The sequence below is a fragment of the Fukomys damarensis genome, unplaced genomic scaffold (genome assembly GCF_012274545.1).
Source record: "Fukomys damarensis isolate Sample0158 unplaced genomic scaffold, DMR_v1.0_HiC HiC_scaffold_32, whole genome shotgun sequence".
Taxonomy (NCBI): Eukaryota; Metazoa; Chordata; class Mammalia; order Rodentia; family Bathyergidae; genus Fukomys; species Fukomys damarensis.
Genome location: NW_022900944.1, coordinates 7,917,416 through 7,941,763, shown reverse-complemented (window position 1 = coordinate 7,941,763; position 24,348 = coordinate 7,917,416). Strand labels below are relative to the sequence as shown.

Here is a 24,348-nt window from a genome sequence, read left to right as displayed (position 1 = left end):
TCATTAGTTTTCTGAACTTTGATTACATGTCTGGGAACAGGTTTTCAAGCATCCTGCATGGGCTCTCTGGGATTCTAGAATTTGTAGGTTTATACATTCTGACAACTTTTCAGTCTTTATTTTCATCACCATCACCTTTGTCTTCCGCTGAAACTTCACTTGTTGCCCAGGTTCCTGAGACCCAGTTCATTTCCCCGCCCCCCAACAATTTTGTTTTTAATCTCTGTTATTCAGGTTGTGTAATTTTTATTGATTTATCTTCAACTTCACCGATTCTTCTCTATCGCGTCCATTTTGCTACTGGGGCCCCTCGGTGAGTTCCTCACTTTAATTATTCTGTTTGCTTCTTCTTTACCTCAATTATTTCTTTGCTGTGAATTTCATGTATTTGTTTCTGAAGTATATGACCCAGCGTGTTGGGAAATTTTTATCATAGGTGCTTTAGAGTCTTTGTGAGATATTTCCAATATCTGTCACCCCACACTGACATCCACTATCTCTTCCTGTACACCTAGACAGTTTCCTGATTTTGCATATGCTGAGTAATTTTGAATTATACCATGAACATTTTGAATATTATAATGTAAGAATCTGGGTTTTATTTAAATATTCTGGATATGTTAACAATTTAGTTTTAGTTTTCACAGCCTTTAAGTCCCATTTGGATGTGTGTCCCATGTGTACCATATTATGACTAGGCTGGGTAGTGTTCAACCTGTTAGAAGGTTCGGCTACACAGAGTAAGATCTACACATGCATCATTCAGAGATGAGTGTAGGAGTTTCCAATTAACTATATGGAGTTGCCTTTCCAACTTCTTCTCTGTCTGAGATCTCCTCAATACTTTCAGGTTTCCTGGATTACTTTTTAGTTATCTAGTTTACCTACCTCTGCAGCTGCACCTGCCTGTAGTGCCATATGGTAGAAAGGTAACAAGGCAAAAAGAAATTGAACCTCTTTTACCATTTACTTACTGGTAATTTGGTCTTGTCTTGGTAATTACTTTGAATTTGGTCTTCTTTCCCATTTCACCTGCCACTTCTTTTCAGACCACACACTGTTGCAACACACACTCTGTCAAGATTTCATACTTGCATATTTTTACCCATGCTTTATAGAAATGTAAACTCAGAACCACATTTTAAAAATAACTTTTTTTTCTTCCTGTTTCATTTTTTAAGTTACCAGAAAGGTCCAGACTGTTTTTCTTTAACTTAGTTAAATGGGGTGGGGGAAGCAAAGACACAGCACTTTCCTAACTGCTTCAGACAACTAAAAGTGGGTCTCCTAACTAACAGGGACCAACTAGAGTCCTGGAGGGCTCAGGATCTCTCAGTAGCGGACACCTCATTTAAATTATCTGAGAATATAGGACACTGTCCAGTTTTAAACAGTCGATAAACTAAATCCCTTCACCTAAGGAATCAGAGACAAAGATTAATTATGATAAAGTTGCATTATTTATCAGCTCAGGGCTTTAATGTACACACAAAAAACACAAAACTTATATACTGTACTATGAGAAATATTTCTGAGAATGTTTTCTTCTTAAAGCAATAAATCTAAATTTACCATATATGCTTTCAGATGCAATAAGCCAGATATACTAAGTCAATTACAACATATAAAACCATGCCACAGGGAATGAAAGTGAGGAGAATTTATAGATTTGAGTTGCTACCCCTCCACTAGTCAAACCAAGATCAGCAGCAGAGACTCAGCTATTTTCAGAGATGCAAAACTGCCACCCATGGCATAATCTAATGCTTTAAATGAACTGTAATAGAGGAAGACTACAAATTTCTTAGAAAATTACCTGTGTATTCTAGTAGAGAGAATCCTAAAGTCAGGAAAGAATGCTGCAATTTTATACCCAGTGGTATATTTAAATATATAGTTAAATGTATGAATTCTCCATCTGACAATTGAAAACCCCTTGGAGAGGAATGAAATCTTAAACCTCAGGCACAAAATATTAATAGTGCCTCAAAGTGCAGCTCACATACTACCACGAATGCTTCAACTAGACAAAGTCTTTAATAATCAAAATACAAGAAAGTTAAGCTTTAAAATGTCCTCAATGACTACTAAAGAACTCACAGACAACTGTAACAAGGATTTAGATGTTAGGCCTGTAAACACCCCATGAGTAAATAGTAGCGGTAACATTTGGCATTTCTGCCTTCATTTTATATCTTCCTTATTACCTTAAATTCTGTGGGTAGGATCCCTGCTGTGGTTTGCAAAAGACATGTTAATCACTTACAGGGTATTAGGACTGAGAAGATTTATTAGCCCTAAATTTACCTAAGCTATTTCATCCCCCCTTTAAGACTGAAGACACCTGATAAAAGTAACTAAAATAATTTTCAGGATTTACAATACATCTAATTGCCAGCTTTTGCACTATCCAATTTTAGACCCTCTCAGAATGAGTCACTGTCCTAAACCTAAAGCCACCTCAGATTCCTGGAAATGCAGATTCCTGGAAAAGCAGAACCTCCAAAGCCATCCCATGATGTCACCCCACCAGCAGGAACAATTACTCATGAGAAAACAGAGGCTGTCCCCTGGAAGACGCTGCCATCTCATGATGGGAACTGAACTGCACCCTGAAGTGATGGATGGCTTTCCTAGGACCTCTCGGGACCAGGCCTGATATATCAATCAGTGAGAGATGGAGAGCTGACCAGGATTGCTTATGCCACCAGAGATGCAAACTCCCAACCCTTGTGTTTGCTTTGTTCCCCTTTTCCACAAAACCCCAAAGTTTCTGTGAGGCCCTCAAAGGCAGATCTTGAACCACTCCATTTTCCCAGCATAGCCATACTGTTTAAAGCTCCTATCCTGCCCTTCACCAGTCCTGGTCTCCCTGACTTGCATTATGAAAAGGCAGCCAGGTCTGTTGTGTTGAGATCCCTGAAGCTGGAGTGTTTGCCTTACAACATACTTACAGGGAGGAAAGCAAAAATTATATTACTCAGAAGTGATAGGACCAAGTCAGGTCCATCTATAAAATAAACAGAACATCTACTCTTATCCAGATTGAAAATCTAACCCTTCCAATTTTTACCACATATGGCACTTAGCCATGGTGCTATCCGCTTCATTAGAGCTCAAACATTTTTAACTTTGGCCAACATAACCAATGGACCAACCCAAATGAGAATAAAAAGACATCTATACTTCATCACAAAATACACACTAAAAAGCTCACATACTTTAAATGTGCAATCACTACACAATACTCACCTCTCCAATTCTTTTCAAAGACGCATGTGAAAAATCTCTATTTCTGACCTAGCATTTAAATTGTGTTAATTAACTTTGGTTAAATCAAAAGATATAAAGGTAAATTAATTAGCTTTTAGGAAAAAAATGAACAAATTAAAGTTATAATATAAATCTAGTCCATACCCCCCCACAAAAGTAAATAAATAGGTATCAAATGTTAGTATATTCCCAAATCAGTACACACTTTAAGGCAAGCATTTTGTCAATATACTATAGGCTTTAGAAATTTCCACATCCTTTGATCTTACAGTTGTAGTTCTACAGATGTATTCTAAAGAAATAATGCATTTTGCAGTGCTATTAACAGGACAAAATGAGAAATACAGTATTGAGATTTTGTATCATAAATATGCAATCATTAAGGATACTTATATAAAGGCTGCGGACGAAGCTAAAGGGTAGAGCCTGTGCTTAGCATGCACAGGTCCTCGGTTCATATCCAGACCCAAAACCAAAGAAAAGCTGATATGTATTTGATATGCATGAACAGGTATGAACATGATCATTGTAGAAACACTCAAGGGACATTAAACGGAAAACTAGGTTACAAAGTGGCATTTATGATATAGCCTCATTTAAAAATCACATTGATCTTATATCAATGTCTTTTTCCTCAGGTGGTAGAATTAAACAGTATTTTTATTTGCTTTTTTGGCTTATGGATATTTAAATTCTGAGCAATAAATATGGAGCACAATAAAGGATAATAGGAAGTAGACAGACATATCTTTCTCAAATGGGAAGGGGGATCAAAAGATGGAGAGATGCCAGGGATTTATCTCAGTGAGTGGTGCCATGTCTGCTTCAGGTGTGCAAGATCCTGAGATCTTGAGTTCAATCCCCAGTACCGCAAAAAAAAAAAAAAAAAAGGTTGACCTTTCATTTCATTCTTATCAGCTTCACACATGTAAGACATGCAGATCATTCCAGGCCACCAAGCAAATCTGACATCAGAATCCATGTGTGCCTGTCTAGACATGAGTTCCATATAGCAGCCGGCCAGAGGAAGGAAAAACCAAAGAGATATTTTTTTTCCCATTAAGTTCATCGGTACGTTTAACGCAAACAATACAGTTTCATTTATGATTAGGCTCCTGTACCTTTACACGATATGTCTTGGTTCTTGTTTTTTCCCTATACCCCTGCCCTCCCTGAACTCCCTTCACCCTTCCCTATTCGTTTAAGTCATTCAAAGTACTGTACACTTACTCAAAGCTGCATTTACTATATGCACATACTATGTCCTAAGTGTTGGGCATACAAATAGCTTAAGGGTATAAAAAGGCCAGGGGCGGCGGGTGGGGGTGGGGGAGTAAGGCAAGGAAGGGTTAATACATAAGTAAAAGGACAGAATTCTAATGAGGTCACATGTGAGAAGGGGCCTGAAGTAAAGGCGCTGGCTATGCAAAAACCAAAGGAAGACAGCTCCAGGGCTATAGAACAGCAAGTGTAAGTACTCAGGAGAGGGGCCATTTAGGCTGGAAGAGCAGAATATGTGAGGAAAAGAAAAGGAAGGGATGAGGTGGGAAACCCCTGGACAATTTAGAGAAGAGGAACAATGTGACTACTGACTGAAGAGTAGAAACAGTGAGAGGCTGGGGATTTAGCTCAGTGGTTCTGGCACCACCAGCCTCCAAACACAAGGTCCCAAGTTTGATTCCCACTATTGAAAAAACAAACAAAAAAACAGTGAGAACCACTAAAAACTACTGTACTGCAATTACCCAGATAAAAGAAGATGGTAACTTGGACCAGCAAGGCAGGAGGGAACATAGGGAGAGATATCAAATTCTGGATATATATTCTCAAGACAGGTCCTGCATTTTTTTTTTGGATGAATTAGATGTGCAAGAAGGAGAAGAGAAACTAAGGGTGACCCCAAACTTTTTGGCAATAAGTTTAAGGGAGAAAATTGGGTTAGATTTGGATATTGAGTTTAAAGTGTCTATTATATGGCCAACTGGAGATTTTAAGTGAACACAAACTTTGAAATCTGGTGAAGTTGAGGCTGGAAATAATTTGGACTCAACAATACAAAGATGGTACTTAAAGCCTTATTTTGTGACCTGCCTTTATTTGTTCAACCTATTCTCCAGTGAATGAATAAGTTGTTGCCATTATTTTTCCATCAGTAACCCTGCAATAACATGCACATTTAGAAAATTTTTCTTACACTATATATTAACACATTTGCACAAAAGCTTCCTAAAAACAGAACTGCTCATTCAAAAAGTATGAATAATTTAAGGCTTACAAAAGACTTTGGCAGTTCATACTTCCTCAAGCAGCACAATACAGCACCCATTTTCCACATCAGTGAGCATAGGTATTTACGCTGTTAAATTTTTGGCCTATCAAGTAGATAATGAAAAAGTGGTATCTCGCTTTAATTTACTTCTATGAACTTATTTGCATGAATTCATTGGTTTGCAAATACTCTTCTGAAAATGTCTATTTTATTACTGGCATTGCTTATCTTTTTCTTACAACTTAAAAATGTTCTAGTATATTAGAAATATGAAAACTTTGTCAGTGAATACAAATTATTTCTTCTAGTCTATCACTCATTTTTTGGCTTGGTAAACAGGTGCCTTATGCCCTAGGAAATTTATTTTTAATGAAAATCTATCATCCACTTTCCTTTACGGCTTCTGGACCACCCATCTCACATTAGAACCCACAAGGTTCTAAATATATTTCCTTAATTTTTTCCTATTATTTTCATGTTAAATTTTTTACACTTACAAGTTTCATACATCTGAAAATTATTTGAGAATATGGAGTGAGCTAGAAGTCTGGTTCTGTATAAAAATGACACAGAGGAGTGATATAAAAAGGAATCAAGAATGCATTAAGAGAAGAGGAACAACAGTGAAATGAAAGGGGACAGAAGCAAAGCTTCTTCATTTTTTTGGTACTGGGAATCAAACCCGGAACCTTTGCACCTCTGCCCTCAACAATGAGCAGCCCAGAGGAAGGAACACAGAGCAGATAAATTAGAAACAGAAAAATATTGGTAGTATTTTGAACTCCGTGGTTCCCTCCAGTCTCTCCTGTCACAAAGCTTTCTACTATACACAAGGTTCAATCATAAGAAGGTCCACAGCCAGCTGTGTTTGGCTGGAACAGATCTGACTGGCCATTACCTGCAAAAGCTGACAGTTCATATTAAACTATGGACAAATCTGGAAATAGTATCAGTTGTTTTCTAACCCAAAATATCTAAATCCAAGAAGTATAATAATTCATATAGTGACTTAACCAAGGTATGGCAGTGAAGAGATGGAATAAGCATTTTTTTTTCTTTGCCTTATAAAATGGTAAGGGAAAAAAAATGTTCTGCAAGTCCAGTGGCCTGGCCTAAGCTTAGGTGAACCATTCCGGCACTCTCCCTCCATTCAGTGCTTGTCAGAGGTGGTTGCAGGAGATGATTTTCATTGCTCTCTGGACACTGGCTCACCTTTCCCACTCATAGTAGTATGCTATCAATTCAGAAATAAAAAACAGCTATTTGTGAAACTTTGGCCAGAGATGACAGCCTCTCTATACTAGAGAGTAGCGAGCAACACTTAAGATGCAGATACCTAGCCAGTGTGAATTCTACCCTCAGTGACCAACGAGAAAACGTGTAATAGCCAGAATGACTGTATGTTGTTCATCACTAATATCTCCATGTTGCAATTACTGAAGTTGTTTAACAATGCTTTTCTGCTTCAAAAGCTATGCTTAATGTAGAATGAAGAACAAAGAGATGGTTAAAGCATGAGCTATCGCTTACAAAGACACTGCAAAAAAAACTTCAACTTCTCATTCACAGGTAACCAGACCTGAAGTATCTCTGTAATATGCTACCTCATTAATTCAGCCTTATTTCCTTCATAAAAAGGAAAAACAAATTAGCCTGTTACCCCTGGTAAGCTCAGCAGGAGTGCTAGCTCCCTATTTCCTACCTTTTCTTTTTCTCCAACTTCTTCTCAGCTGGGCCTGGAGGAGAGCCAGTATTCACAGCCAGCCTGCAGTTTTCACCTCCTTCAGGGAAACCAGGGGACCTGCAGCTGAAAGGCGTAATGGTCTCCACTTTCAGAGCTCCCTGTTTTGACTGTGTGCAAACAACTTCTGAACATAGACGATTTAGAACCTGCTGCCTCAGTCAGCACAATCTACTTAATCTCATAATGATCAGCACAGGGCATATAGGACTAGGCTAGTTTCAAACCCATACATGAAAAATCCCTTTCACATGAAAACGTAAACTGGTTTACTGCAAATCTACTTAAAATAGGAAAAACAGACTTTTTCATTATTAAGGGTTGCCTGCAAGCTATCATTAGTATGACTCTGCAAGGAGGAAGAAAGGATGGAGCCTTATAACCCTCTGCCTAACAGTATAAGCAATTCCTAAAGAGTCTACAGGCTAAAATGCCATTGCGATTAGACTCCAGGGAAAGTACTCAGACTCCTGCATCAGAAGGTGAAGGATATTCCTTGTGAGAGTCTGTACGTCACTGAAAAAGTTCACACTTTAATAGTTCATACTTTAATAGTAGCAAAGAACAAATCACAAGGGGAAAAATCAGTAAAATTTTCCACATAACAGACCAGTTCTGGCACCCAAAAATTCAGCATGGTGGCAAGGCTGACTCCTACTGGTAAGGCACTTTGAAAAGTAATACAAGTTCAAATGGGGCTCAGAAAATCTTACAGGTGTGCTAGCGAACTAGCAAGAAGAGTAAGTCCCTTCATCGCTGTAAAATTCTAGTCCCAGATCAGAAAGATGGGAAACACCCTGTGCTTCAGTGAGCCAGCGTGCCACCAGTTTAAGAAATCCTGGAAATACTCTTCCTAGGCAAGATAATAACAATTACTCGTTGCTCATGACACCACCTGGTATCACTCGAAGATGAAAGAATCCTGACACATGCCCATTAAAAAAGAAAAAAAATGAAGGGAGGGCAGGGGTATGGTGAAAAAAAACAAGAACCAAGACATATCATGTAAAGGTGCAAGATCTCAGTGATAAGTGTAACTACTGTTTGCTTTAAATGTACCAATAAACTTAATGGGGGAAAAAAAAGAAAAGAAAAATCAGGTTCACACCCCATCCGGTGATCTCTTCTTATGCCATTACAGAGAACAGGAAGGAAAACATTCTCTCAGGTCATTTGCAACAGCATTCCAAGACTCACCTCCATCAAAGCTAACTAGAATTCTACAGTAACTACTGACAGAATTAGGCTGGGCTCAGAATCAGGGGGTGCTCTTCATTTTCTGAACCTACAAAACGGTTACAGTGCCTGTCTAACTGTTGACAAAACACCTAAGGACTTTTAGGAGCACCACAAAGTATTCCTCAGTGTGCCATAACATCCACACTGGCGTCATACAATTCCTCTATCTTTGTAATCTCATATAAAAATGAAGGAGGTGGCCGGGCATGGTGGCACCTACCTGTAATCTCAGCACTTGGAGGCTGAGGGAGGAGGATCACTGTGAGTCTGAGGCCAGCCTGTGCATCTTTGAAAGACTCTTGTCTCCAAACAAAAACCTAGTTCTTTTGGGTTTCTCCATACCAACCAGGATGGATTATGTAAAGGTGCAAATTTCCAATGATGAATGTCATTATACTGCATACCTTAAAGGTACCAATAAAATTAATTCAAAGAATAAATAAATAAGTACTAAAAAGGATGAGGGTAGCCCAGACTTAGAACATTTGCCTAGAATATGTGATGCTCTGGGTTCAAGTCCCAGTACCACAAAACCAAACAAACAAAAACTAAGGCAGCTGCTATAAATCACACAATAATGGCAAAAATTTCAAAATATTTTAGCAATGAGTGAAAAAAAATGATTTGATGTCTGCAAGGATATAATAGTATATCCACTAGAGTGTTACCAAATATTTCACCACTGCATGCCGAAATGCATTACACACTGGGGCATTCACTTAGAAAAGCTTACAGATTATTCCAAGGAGCTATAAAATACCAGCTAACTAGCTATACTATATGCAGGGTGATAAATTAAGAAACACTCTACTTATTCTAACTGTATCAGGATCACAGATCGTCAGCCTAGATCAGAGATCCACAAAATCTCCAAACCATAAAACTGCACGGCAACACAAAAATACAGAACAAAATGGCAGATTTACTAACATTATGGAACATCTCTAATTCCCTTAAAACCATCACCAAAGCTGCCAATTCTCTGAGATTCTGGTGTTTGTTCCTTCCACAAGCTCGCGGACCTAAAATATACATACACTTTATATGAAAAGATGACACTTGTTGAAAATGAGAATAAAGCACTGGCAGTGACCTATCTTAGACCTAATTCTCCACTGAAGGACAGCTTAGTCTAACACATTTAGGGCTTCTATCACTTGCATGACACATGATAAACTGAATTATATAATCTTTATAGATGAGTTTTATATCCCCATCTAGTCTATAAATTCCCAAAGGGTAGCACTGGACTAAGTTTATGTTTCAACAGAATCTAGAACAAATGAGTCTAGAAATCTACTCACTAGGGATCTGCTCAATCGTTGACTGATAAGCAAATAATTCAAGGAAATAAACGAACAAACAATAAAAGGCAAAGTGTAAGAAAAACTACACCAGAATGAAATGTGAATCATCACATACACTTGTCCCCACATTATCTGATGTTCCGAAGAGCATGGAAGAGTAGGCTGAAAACAGTTGTCCAGTGATTCTAAAGATACAGAAGGAATTGTTTCTCACTGCTTCATCAAAATACTATACCCTCCTCACAGTTGGTATTGGACCAGTAAGTTAAAAAGTACAAGCAAGCTTCTTGGAGGCCAAGTTGACTTGCACACTTTTTGTTTCTCCCATAAGGACTCAATAGAAATTAAATGTAAGTGAGAAAAACAACTTGAGAATAAAACCCTATCAGGCTTCTCCATCAGCCTGAGGTTAAAAAGATGTCCTGGATAAAATCATAGAATTATTAAAACCAAACTGTCAGTACCCCAGCAAGTCTCAAACTCACTCCCTTTTCTGTTCTCCTTTACATATACCTTGAAAAACACTGACCTACTTTATACTGAGGATTAATCAGCTTAAAAAAGCCAAACTCATAAAAGATGAAGAATGCTCATGATATATGTATTGTTTACCACTTTCACAAATAAATGAAACAAGCCTCTTGTCTCATCAAAATACAAGCCACTATGTTAATTACGTAAAAGTAATACTAAGGGCTGGGGGTGTGACTCAGTGACAGAGCCTGCCTAGTATATGACCAAAAAAAAAAAAAGTGCAAATGTTTAAGTCATAAATAATACCTCACATTTATGAAATCATATTTTCTAAAACATCCAAATGTCTGCAAAAAAAAAAAAAAGCCCAAGTACCACAGAGAGAAAAAGGTAACTTTCAATTAACCATGTGAGAAAATAAAATTAAGTGAAGTTAGACCTCTGAGTAATATGGCTGCCTACCCAGTTATCAAGGGAGGCAAGACATCCCACTGGGTTTGATTACTACTGTTATCACCATGGTCTGTAAGAGCTGTGCACCTCCTGGACCACCTGCTATTCCCAAAGGGGAGTGAAGAGGCCCTAAAAAGCGCCAAAGTTGAGGTCTGAACATTTCCTATGGTACCTTCTGCTTTTTATATCTAAGTTATGCCCTTAGAAAAATGCACTTCAATAACAGGAAGTTATTACAGGATTTCTTCTATTTCTGTTCTGTTCCGCTAGTTTGCTTTTTAGCAAGGCTGATTGAAATGAGAGTTACTGTGCCCTTCAGAAGCCCGAAAGAAACCCGATAAGCATTACTTAGTTGAAAGCATTACTTCTACCAGCATTAGCAGCAACCACAGTTTTGGGAATTGAGGTTTTTAGCTGTTTCGCTTGATAAGCCTCATTTATCAAACAGCAGGAGAGCTGTTACATATGGTGATGGGCATTATGGAAACGCTTAGACAGAATAAAAATGTGAGTGGATTGGATTAAATTACCTGCAAGAAAGAGACTCAGATAGAAGTAAATAGAGCCAATCATAGATATGAATCAAACAGGGTTGCACAGAAATGTTCGAACCTGTTTATAAATTGTTACCTTTGGGGTTTGCTATGAAAAAAAAAGAATTTCCTCTAATGTATACACAAGAATGTTTTAAATTTAGCAAAGGCAATAAGATTAAATTAACTACACCCACCATAGTCCTTGCCCACCCAAGACAGAAAGGTTAGAGCTCACTTATTAAATTCAGATATTGCTCATAACAGAAAGTAGCTTACACTAAAATCCTAGTACTGGAAATCCGAGTATGCATGAGAAAAGGAGAATTCTCCATTTAAAGAGTAGTGCTTACACCACAGAGACAGGAATGAGACATAGTAAACTGAGGCAAAATTTTGAATTCTACAACCAGTATCTATTTCATCTTACTATAAATTTCAAATTTTACTTAATATTTAATTATAAACCACACAATTTACAAGAAATTATTTAGAGAAAAACTTATGTTTCATTTGCTTTGCATTAGTAAGAGTGGAGATACACAAATCTTTCTATAATGCCAGCTCTGTAACTGTCTTATGAAATTATGAGATGAATTCACAGACAAAAACATGAGGAAATTGGTAACTATCTCTGATTGGGGGTGGGGAGATAAGATATCAGAATGTACAAATGAGAATGACACAGAAAAAAATCATAGAGGAGAGGAATATACAAAAGAGCTACAATTCAATATTGTTTTTTTAAAAGTTGGACAATGATCAGGGACCATTTTCATCTTCAGAATTAAGGATTATTTTAATTTTACATCATTGCCTTTTCTCTTTTACTTTCCTTTTTAGTTTTATTTTAGGATTCCCTATTTTTAATGTTCATACAGAGATTTCTTTAACTGAAATACCAAATAGTTTCTCTGGTGTGAAAAACTATAATAGTACACAAGATCCTAATGAGATAATTAATAATGTGAAATATGAAGTAAAGGGCTAAAGATGTAGGGAAAGTGGGAAGAGTGGGGGAAAGGTAATAAGGGAGAGGAAAAAAATATGAGAAAATGAAAAAAATGGAAATAAAGTGTTTGTAAAAGGGAAGGGAAGGAGGGGGGTGAAGGGAGGGCAGAGACAAGGGGGAAAAATGAGAACCAAGACCTGTCATGTAAAGGTACAGGATCCCAATAATGAATGTAACTGTACTGTATACCTAGATTGCACCAATAAACTCAATTTTAAAAAAAGTTGGACATTGAATTTTAATGGGTCTTTAATAATCTACATAGAAAGAATGTTTCTGGGAATTCCAGGTCTCTGTCCTTGGCCCGTGCACAAATGGATGAGTCTGGACACACCTAAGCTAGCACCTAACGCTTCCAGACACAGGATAATATTGAAGAGCTGTCTATGTAACCAGAGTTTCTGAATGGTCCTTGAGACTCCCTCTCCTCACTGTACAAGGAGACACACAGGAGGCTGGGTACAAAAGGTGTCACTAGTGTGAGAAATAGAGAAATGACAGTGAGAAAAACACAGTTGCCTGGGATAACAACAGCAATAGGAAACTGTCAGATATGCTCAGAAATGAAAATAAAGGTCTGCATGACCCTCAAAATCACTATGGTGCTTTGTACTTCTGCTGTCCCATCTACAGACTGTTCAAAAAAAAAGGAATGCATATGCCTTGTAGGGACACAAGTTGGAGACAAAGAGAATAATCAATCTGTCAGCTGGCAGGGCTGACTCAAGGCACATTAAGTAGAGGACTTTATTCTGGAGCTTCTCCTGCACACCACCTTCTTCCAACTTCCTTCCCCTCAGCAAGGTCAGACTGTGGGACTCACAGAGTAATTTGAATTTTGAAAGGAAATAAAATTTAACACAAAGAAATGCATCTTCCAGACTTGTGCTAAGTAACCATACCCCTCCGTTGGAAATCCTGACAAGAATGGAAACAGGTCTGGTCAGTAGAAGGGGTGCTGACCTGACCGGCAGGCATTATTCCATTCCCAGGCAGTACCACAAACCTAGAAAACCTCACTCTGTTCACCTATGTTCAGAACTGTCTAAGCCCCCTGGATGCAAGGTACCAAAGAATTAACTAAGTCATTTCTTCACATTCTCAAAGGAGATAGTCTTACACTCATCTTTTTAAAATTCTTCACATTTCAAAGGCAATGGTCTGGGTGAAGTCAAATGGAAATCACAGACCTGCCCAGTGCTTCCAGAAATGTCCTCATGAGGAAGAGTATCCCATCAAGATCCCTCCCCGAAGGCAGAGGTTACTCTGAGTGGTATTTCTGCAAGGCAAGGTAGCACAGAGCCTGTTGCCGCTGACTTGCTTTCCAAGTCAGCTCTCCAGGTTAGTTCTCCATAAGTCACAGAAGGAAAACAAGCTCATTCTCTTTCCTTCACTCATTAAAAATAAGCCCAAATGGGACTCAGATTTAGAACACGTATACCAATGAAAAAGTTAAAGTTAGAGGGGAGGCACACACCCACATAATCTTTCCATTCAAAGAGGCACTACTCCACAACTGCTCTGGAGTTTATAATTAACAGACGAGCTTAACCAACAACAGAGGTTTCTGAAATCTTGTAATTTACACTGGAATCTGGCTTATTCCAAAGTAGATCACAACCAAGGGGCAGGATACCCTGGCTAAATCAGAAAGCCATGTGTGTGTGTGGTGCTGGGCCCAGGGCCTCCAGCATGCTAGACAAGTACGCTACTACTGAGCACTAGGTATTTTCACAGATTGCCTCCATTGGTGAAATCACAGTATTATATCCCCATTTGAAGTCAGAAAAAGCAGTACCTCCAGTGCATTCATTACCTGACTCGAGTTTACCCTAAGCTTCCTACCCCTAGGAGTACTACTGGAAAGAGCTCCTAGTTCCCAAATATACCCTCAAAGGCTAGCCAGGTTGAGCACCAGACCCTGAAGAATCATTAGCACGAAGTGGGCCTTACATGTGTGTCTCTAATCAGCACCCTCCCAAGTACCAGGGATTGAACTCAGAACCTTAAACTTGCCAAGTAGGCATGGCACCGCTGAGCTACATCCCCCGCGTCATGTTTCTAAACCCTGTCTGAATGCAGACACTCCCCTAGGAAGAGCAGATGGTTGGTCTCTGATCTGCCACAAACCCTCTGCAATCTTAGACATTGGCTCTCATCTGGGGCAGCAGCACATTCAAGAGGAGCTTACTGGGAGATAGAAGTGAGTTCCAACAGGATGAAGTGAAAGACCACCTTTGGGTTTTTTAATCTTTTCCAATAAGAAGGCCATTTATATAAATCAAAATTCTTCGTCCTACCTTCATAGAATTTGCATCTTATACTGATGTATTATAGTAACTGGTGAAATGTATAATAAATAGGGCTAAAGTATGAACTAGTGGTACTCACAGCAGAATTTTTATTTTAGTAAAGAACCACTTGGGAATCTGTAGTATTAGGTGTACTATATATACAGGAGTATAGGACTGACGGGTACAGTAGCATACTCCTGTCATCCCAGCTATTCGGGAGGCTGAGGCAAAAGGAATGAGACTTGGAGACCAGCCTGGGCAACTTAGCAAGAGCCTGTCGCAAAGTAAAATAAAAAGGTCTGGGATGTAGCTCAGTGGTAGAGTTTTTGCCTAGCATGCACAAGGCCCCAGATTTAATCTTCAGTACCCCTACCCACCCACATGCCCAAAAAAGTATTGGTCTTAGATGATTCCAGAAACACTTTGCTTGAAATCCTGCATTTAGCACTCACGGGCTAGGAAAGTCCTAGCTATCATAGCACACTGGGTATTGTTCTCAGATGAGCAGACCTGGGGGGAACCAGAGGCAGAGAACAAAGAAGTGGGAGCCCACAAACCACACTTTCCAGACTTTATCATTTTGATTAAGACCGGTACTGCAGCCCTTTTACCAATGGCCAAAATAAAATACTGACATGTGAATCATAGAGCAAGGGCACTTATTGCAGTAAGTAATAAATGAGAGAAGAGAGTGACAGTGACACAGAAGAAAATCAGCTTGTCTTGATGTCAAATTTACTTGGCTAAATGAATACCAGTAAAGTCGTCTAGGACAAACTTCAAGGCTCATCGTCAGTGAAACTTTGGTGTGCAAGTTTGAAATGGATTGAGTGAAAAGGCCAACAATAATAAAAATGGCACATCTACACATGTCTGTGCTAGTAAAAATTACATGGTCATAATTTAAGAACCTACCCTGTTATTTTCCACCAAAAAGAGACTCATTAAACACCATCACTACTAAAAGTATCTCACAAGTCTATGCTTTACATATATTCAAGCAAGATTCTTTAAAATAGGAGAAGATTAAAACCAATAAACTTAAACACAGAGGCTATGACAAATAAATGAAAAGCACTAAAAAAACTACTGTTTTCAGACAGGGTCTATGTAGCACAGGCTGGCCTCAAACTCACAGTGATCCTCCTGCCTCAGCCTTCCAAGCGCTGGGATCACAGGAATGCAACACCACGCCCAGCAGATTACTAAAATTTAAAGGAAATAGCTCCCTATCTTTCCAGCTTGTCTCTCCTGTTATTGTCTATTACCACTCTCGGCATATGGGAGAAGTTCAAGTCTGGATGGGCCAAGTGCGCTACACTCCTGTCTCCTGAGCAAACTTGCCTAAGTGCGTAGATGCTGGGTCTAACAGGCTACACCTCCGCCCCTAGTCCCTGATTCCTTCGCCTCACCCAAGAAAAATCACCCCACCATATATCTAGCTAATAGGGTATCCCCAGTGTTCTCCTCTAATGTATGGATCTGCATAACCTATGAGAAAGTGCCATGTAATTAAGTGCTCCTCCCCCATGGTTGTCCACATGTAAGCTATATAAGCCTGTGCATTTCCTAAATAAAAGCATTCCAGAAACTTCCCTGGAATCTGCCTGGTGATTCCATGCCTTTCCCGCCCAGTCCGAGCTCCTGAACTAAACCCCGCAGACCAAGCAGCGGACAACATCGGCACACTACTGAACAAGCTGTGAAACAGATTTCACCTTTATACCCATAAACACTTAGAGTGCAATAAGTTGTTGTCTCCGCCACAATTACTCACTCATATACACAGGCATGAACAGTCCTACCTGCCCTTTCTACTCAATCCTGGAGGTCCCCTTCTTTCTCCTCCACTCCAGCACGTTCCCCATTATTGCACCACGACTTCCATGACAGCACTCACCACAGGAGAGGCCACTGGAGCCACCTCATCCCTACAAGTCACTCACTTTTCTACTCCTAAAACCCAACACAGTGCTTAGCGCTACACATATGTTTTACAAAAGTATATTGGAGAAGCAATGGCATGAACAGGTAATTAAGGAGAAAAGCTGCTACTGAATATATGAGAATTATTACTCAAAACTGTGTTAGCTTTCAATTACTGGGGAAAAATCAACCAACTAGTCACCTCACCTTCTGTGGTAAATGTTATTACATATGCTATGAAGGAAGATGAGAAAGGAAAGGTCTATTTCTCTATCAGAAGATTTGAATTAGACACACGGTTCCAAACAGTAAGGAATCTTGCATTACTCAAAAGAGCAAGAGCCTCCCTGGAAGATAAACACTTGTGAGGGAAACTGCAACAAGCCCTCGCTCATCTGCCTTCCAGTTCCCCGATAATTGAGGGACGCATGAGGAGCACTCACCTGGCTTGTTTCCTTCCCTCTCGTGGCCCAGCTGCCCCTTGGTGTTCAAACCACACGTGTAAACCTCCCCATCCTCCAGCAGGAACACAGAGTGGTTTCCTCCACAGGCCACCTCCTTGACACTTCTGTCCGATATGAATCCACACACCTGCGGCTCAGCCACTATTCCTTGCAGATTGGTGCTGATACCTGGTTGGCCCAGAGACCAGTATCCCCAACATAACATTGTTCTTCTCCTTCAGGCAGTCATGTAGCCTAAAAGAGAGTTTTATGAAGGAAAGGATTAAAAAAGATAAAAATTAAGAAAAAATAGGTCAGAGGAAGCCAATTAAGTAAAAAAAGTAACCAATTTAAAAAATAATCCTTCTGCTAATGTTCCTCAGACATAGTACCTCTCAAAATAAAACATTAACATGACAGTTACAAATTACAATGATGCTGTTTTATGCTTCAGTAAGAATTTTAAGGGCAATTTTAAAAAATATTTCGTGTGAATGAGCTATAGTTTGCAGATCTCAGGCAGAACCCCTAGTACAGCAAATTGGTTGACATACGTCCTTGCAAACTATAAAGTGGTAACAGTTTTTAAATTACTCTCATGACCTTATTCTTTCTCAATATACCTTTTTTTTAATTTTCTTCTTACTGGATCCTTTTAAAAAGTTTGAACCAGTTAGCTCCTCTAGGTAACCCTGTTAGCTTGGTTAGTAGTATTTCACCACTTGAAAGGAAAATAAGAAGCGGGAAAAAAGTCATCTCAGCCGTCTTACCTATGGCCCACGTCTGAGACAAGCTTCACTTCTAGTGCAACTCTGAGCCCATTCCAGTGACACTGCATTCCTCTCACAAGGCCACTACACTGCCTTAACTGGCAGCCTTTTCTTTAAACCTTGATAATGTAATGCCCCACCAGATTTTAATCTCCTTCAACACAAACCACTCAGGCTTCTTTTATTTAGCAGGTACCCAGTCAATTTTGGCCAGCTGATTACTGCTGACACTAGCTTAGTTTCACAATCTTTTAAAAATGCATGTTTCTCTTTCATACAAATGAAAACAAAAACTCTTCTCTACCAGTTTGTGTCCCCTAGGATGGCCAGATAATAACAAGTGTTGATGAAGGTGTGGAAAAAAAACGACAGCACTCCTACACTGCTGATGGGAATGGTGTAGTGGCTTTAGAAAACAGTCTAGCAGTTTCTCTAAAGATTAAAACAGAGCTATCATATGATCCAGCAATCTCACTCTTAAGTACATACCCAAGAGAACTGAAAAAAAAAATCCACACAACACTTGTCTGTGAATGTTCACAGTAGCATTATTTATATCAAAAAATGGAAATAACCCAAATATCCATCACGGGTGAATGGATAAACAACATTTAATCTATCCAATGGAAAATTATTTTCCCACCACATGGGTAAGCCACAAAAACATTGTAAGTCAAAGAAACGAGTCACAAAACACAGAAATGTCCACAAAAAATAAATCTACAAAGAGAAAGATCAGTGGTTGCCGAGGGCAAGAAGATGGCAGGGGAATGAAAAATGACTGCTCCAATTTCTTTCAGGGAGTGGTGAGATGTTCTGAATTGTGACTGTGACAATGCTTATACATCATGGTGAACATACTAAAAACCTCTGGATTTTACACTTTCAGTTGGCAAATTTTATGGTATGTAAATTCTCTCGATAAAGATTTTTTTAAACTGTTCCCAAATCTTCTCTTGCTTATATGTGTATAACCTTGAGTCCATACCAGCCAATAAGACTGTTGAGTTCAATTACTGAAACTGTCATTACAAAAATAATATGCACAAAATGCTTCATACAAACCATTTCTCCTAAAACATAGGAGAGGGAGGAACAATCCTCAGAGCTACTATGGATAACTGTGGAGTTGTCAATATTCTATTGGCCTTTTCTGCTTACAAAGACTTAAGAAGGAAAACTTTGTCTATGCTTTGATCAGAAACAAAAATCACGTAATTTCATACATTATTTAACTTTTACTATTGCTAAATTTGGATCGAGTAGGTGGTTCTTCTCTTCAGGAAAATACCTAGTAGGTTCCTCTAGCCCTGAAAGAAAGGTCCAAGATTTAAAGAAGAAAAGGAGATAGAGGAGATCTAAAATGTCCCCCAAAAGGCTCATGTGCTCAGAGGTAGGACTTCTGGAAGGTGACTTGATCCTGGAGGCAGTATGCTTGTCACTGGAATATGCTGACAGAAGGGTGGAGCCCAGTTGGAGATGGAAGGTCACTGGGGGCAAGCCTTCAAAGAGAGTATCTCTATCTCTCTGGCTCTTTCCTTTTTCTCCGCTCCTTGGATGTTATGGATTAAGCAGTTTTCTTCAGACTCTTCCACCATGCTTTTTCTGCCTTAGGGCCAACCAACCAGAAATTAAACCCTCTGACACCAGAAGCCAAATAAACCTCTCCTCAAATTCTGGGTGTTAGTATTTTTTCCCAGCCATGGGGAGAAAAACTGATTAATACAATGTCTCATAGAAAAGTAGAAGGCATGGGAGTATGACTCAGTCTTAAATTCTAGCATGCTTGAGGCCCTGGGTTCAATCCCTAGCATTAAAAAAAAAAAAAGAAGAAGAAGAAGAAGAAGAAGAAGAAGAAGCAGCTCCTGATTAACATGCCAAATTAAGACAGGAGTAAATAAGTCAATCCTATAATATGGCCATAAGTTTGGAACATGGCTAGTAAGTAGTGGATTCTGTAGAGGAGAGCAACAGAACTTTGAGAACAGTGTCGCCTAACACTCACCTTGAAGTTGTCACCCATCCTGTGATTACATTTCAGAATCCCAAACTTTGTGTCAAAATTAACACAGAACTCACTCTCACAATAATTTTACTTTTCTAGCATGGCTAAAATCAAACAAACCTTGGAAAAGTAAGCTCATTTAGTCCCTCATGAATACTATATGAAAAATAAGAATTCTGGGTGAACGACAATAGGAGGACATCTTTCTTCACCTCAGGAGTTCTTAAAAATCTGGGGAAGACTAAACCTCTAATCAATGCCTGATGTTCTTTAGCTTAAATCACTTTATCTAGATGTTAAAGGAAATAATGCATAAGACTGGTCCTAAAAGACATTCAGATTATATTTCAGTTCCCAAATACAAATTTTATATACTATGAAATATTTTTATCTATTTAAAACTGCTCTTCTTCCCATATTGAGAATCAATTTCAAATTCTAGATGTCAAAGAAAACAGAATTTCCAGACAAGACCACAGATGTCAATGGTGTCCTACCTAATCTTTTGCCAATGGAAAGAGGATAGATTCTAATGGAAATGGAAAAATCTTACCTTGAATTACATTACTAGATAGAACATATCAAAAGCTGAATTTATCAGCCTATCTATAGAAGAGAGTTTTTGCTAATATCTTTGAATCTAAAGGTACAAAGCAAATAGCTAATTGGCTTTTCTGTGCAAACTTAGCATTTAGCCATCTTTTTATTTTCTTTTTTGTGGTGCTAGGGATTAAACCCAGAGCCTTACACAAGTTGTACACACTAGGCAAGCACTGTACCACTGAATGATTATCCTCAGCCCCTCTTTCTTTTTTGAGATATGATCTCACTAAGTGGCCTCAAACTTGTGATCCTCCTGCCTCAGCCTCGCCAGTAGCTGCAAAATCAAGTTTTAAAATAACATACTCCTTTCTACCAACATAAAACCATGCCCAATTTAAACACTCCAACACAAATGAATTCTTTCAACCCTCCTCAAAAACAAATACAGTATACTTTGTCCTTACCTTGGTGACATTAATTTGCATATACAATTGCACTATGGTGATCCTGAATTACTCTGAGATCATCAGGCTTTCAGACAACACGTGAAAAGGCCCAAAATAAAATATAAAACTAAATCTCAATTTGCTATCTTAACTAGATAGTTCTGCTTCTCCCAAAGAGTTTAATTCCTTCTCTAGACTTTATAGTATTAAAATGTTATTTCTTAGATTAATTCCAAAGGTTGGGGAAAAGGGAACAGAGTTAAAATGAAAACTGGTATTGTGGTGGTATAAAGATAGGATCATGCAATCTATTCATAATTTAATTTTCCAAACTTGCCCAATTACTATTATCCATGCCAATTTTCATCTGCATTTTAATGTTTCATGACCGTCTTCTCTCTCCTACCACTAACTACATAAGCAACATCACAGTGCACTATACATCAGTCTCTGTGTTCATAGCATTTTATATCTTCACCTCACTGAATTTCACAAAACCCTGCACCAACAATAGTACTATTTCCAGCCTCACTTTCAAATAAAGCAAGGCTCAGAGCAATTAAGAAGCATGCCCAAAGTTACACAGCTACAAGTAACAGCACCAGCCAATAAATCTGAGCCCGACACCAATGTCTATACTTACCCACAGGACTACACTGCTACCCAAGTAGATCTGTGTGTCACCTACAGTATCCAACACAAAAACGACTTAGTGCATGACTAAATTGTAGTCACTGTACAACACAGAGTACCCTGAAAACTGAAAATGAAGTTGCTGCTTGAGAGTGGAACTAGCCAGAACTAAGAAATAATAAATGAGGTTAAGCAGCTGTAGGGCTAGCAGAGTATGAATATCACGTCTAAAGGTCTAGCTCAGCAGTGCCTGCCTCACGGGCACTCTGATCTCCTGGCTTCTCCCATCCACTTGCTGCACTCGTTGTCTCTCCCTTGCTTTTACAGCAAGAGTAAAATCTTTAATTTCCCTTCAACACACACAATCCGTCACAGAATAATATGAGACCATTTTTCTCAAGTGTCCCACACCACCTCAGCCCCAGCCCCTCCATTTCCCACCTCTTATTTCCCCTCACAAAGAAAACAAAGGATGACTTTCCCTCCATGTCACATGTGGCACTTTGCTCAGTCCTTCTCCTGATTTATTTTTGGTAGATAATTCAAGATTCTCCTTTTTGTTTTCTTTTTTGAGATAAGGTCTCACTATTAGTTCAGGCTGGCCTTGAGCTTACTATGTAGCCTAGGCTGGCCTCAAAATGCAGCTCTCTCCTCCTGCCTCAGCCTCCCAGGTGCTGGGATTTAGGCCTGTGCCACCACACCTGGGCAAGAAAACTGACGCTCAAGCCTCTGAGTTAACCACAAGCTTGCTGGGAAACCTGGAAGATGTTTAAGTGCTCTCAAATGGAGAGAAAAGCAACAGGATGCTGTGAGAGTTAATGAGAAAATGCATGTAGAAAGTGCTTAGAATGGTGCCAGTCATGCAGTAATGAGTGACCAATAACATCAGCTGCTATCATCACTGTTCTTCCTACTCCTAGTGTGCAGCTTTGAGGCCGTTAGGCAAAATGGTTCCCAAAAGAGGCTAGAGGAACAATTCTCCCTCTGTGATTACCATTAAGTCAGTTCCGTCAAATCTGTAGCATGTACAGCAAAGTAGTATTTCCACCATCTGCCATAATTTTCGTGGAGAAGAGGTGAGGCTGTGTGTATTTTCTTTTGAATTCTAGAGAGGATGGCAGTTGGGGGCAGGGAGGCTTGCCACCAATCCTAGAGAATTGAATGCTAAAAGACAAACTTCAATTCTCAAACTCTGTCTTATCATCAGTATATGCACACAGCACCCTAATAACTGATTCTTCTTCCTTGTCTGAAACTCACTGAAACCTAAATAACATTCACGCAGAACTTCCAGTATTATTTAAAATAGGGATAAGCTTCCTTTGAAATAAGCCTAGAAGTGAACCCTTGAAAAATGACAGATGTGGAAATGTCTTTTTCAAGAGGAGGAAAGACAATGTCCAAAAGTTCAGTGCTTTGTAGATACCATACTTCTCCAAACAAAGCTTTAAACTAATTTAGATCCAAAACTCAAATGTAAATTAATTCCAGCAACAAAGAAAGTCTGACGTGCTTTATTGTCAAAACTTCAACTACAAGCAGCCAAAGTAACACAAAAGACCAACACATTTCAACCACATGAATCCACTCCAGCCGTTTCCTCCCTCTCCTTTACCTGAGCTGGTCCTCTAAGCTTTTCAGCCAACACAAGACTCTGCCTGATTGTCCCCTTACAGATGCTGCCCTCTTCACTACCTGTTGTTGCACTCTGTGAAACCAGAAGAATGACCTTGCTGCTGCCTTCAAAAACAACCAACCAGCCTGGCAAGAAGTGAAAAGTCTGATGATACCAAGGCACGGATCCAGGGCAGCCAACACTCCTACCCAGCTGGTGAGAGTAAAAACCGGCATAACAACTTTGGAGGATGAGCTGGCATTGTCTAGTAAAGAGATGTGAATACTGCACAGCTGAGTAATTCCACTCCCAAAAACACAAGTAGCCTGTTCATCTTCTTCAGAATCTATGTTGCTGCTCCCCTTACTGAGAGCTAGAGATCCAGATGAGTAAAACCTGGAGACTTGGAACTTTCTGCAGTGATGGAAATGCTGCTGTCTGCAGTGCAGAGGATGGCAGCCAGAAACCAAATGTGGCTGCTGAACACATGACATGTGACTGACAAAACTGAAGAACTCAAATTGTAATACTGCTTAATTTTGATAAATGTTAACTTTAATGTAGGTGCCAGTGGCTATCCTACCATGCCAGGCAGTGAGCAACTCATGAACAGAGGCACCAAGATATATGTATAGGAATGTTTATTTCAACATTATTAGAAATAGAAAAAATAAAACAAAACGACCCACATGTCCACCAACAAGAAAACTGCAGCACATGTGTACAATAAAACATGGTGCAGTGAAGAAAAATCGATTCCACCTATAAGTATCAGTATTGTCAAATCTTAAAAAGTTTTGAGTTAAAAATTCAGAGCACCATGCATTTTTACAAAGTTCACACAATTATAATAAACGCTATTTGGAGCTAAATGTATTTAGTAATGGTAGTAAAGTATGAAGAAATGCAAAAGATCACACATACAAAATGCAAGGTAATGATTACAGAGGCTGAAAGAATGGAGAAAATGAGGGAAGAAGACACAAGGAGCTTTAATGGGAGAGCTGATGTTCTTCTGTCCTTTTATTATTATAGCTTGTAACATACATTATTATATATATATTTATGCTAATATGTCACAATAAAAAAAAGAAAGCTGGGGACCTATAATCCCAGCACTCAGGAGGCTGAGGCAGGATGATCACAAGTTCAAGGACAGCATGGACAACTTAGCTAGACCCTGTAAAAGTAAAAAAGGGCTGGGGATACATCTCAGTGATAGTGGTAAGTAGGCCTACTTAGCATGTGTGAAGTCCTGGGTTCAATCTCTACACCACCAAAAAAAAAAAAAAAAAAAAAAAAAAAAAAAAAAAAAAAAAAAAAAAAAAAAAAAAAAAAAACTTTAAAAAAAATACACTTTTTTTTTAACCCC

General features: G+C 39.0%; 1 protein-coding gene across 4 annotated transcripts in view; it reads right to left on the bottom strand.

Annotated features, from left to right (window-relative positions):
* Nucleotides 1-24,348, bottom strand: part of Herc3 (HECT and RLD domain containing E3 ubiquitin protein ligase 3) — a 146,117-nt gene that overhangs the window by 119,990 nt on the left and 1,779 nt on the right. For all 4 annotated transcript variants that reach the window (XM_010610486.1, XM_010610487.1, XM_010610488.1 and 1 more), the window contains exon 2: nt 16,965-17,219. In XM_010610486.1, coding sequence (XP_010608788.1) covers nt 16,965-17,190 — 226 coding nt within the window. In that variant the 5' untranslated portion in view covers nt 17,191-17,219. The remainder of the gene's footprint in view (nt 1-16,964; nt 17,220-24,348) is intronic.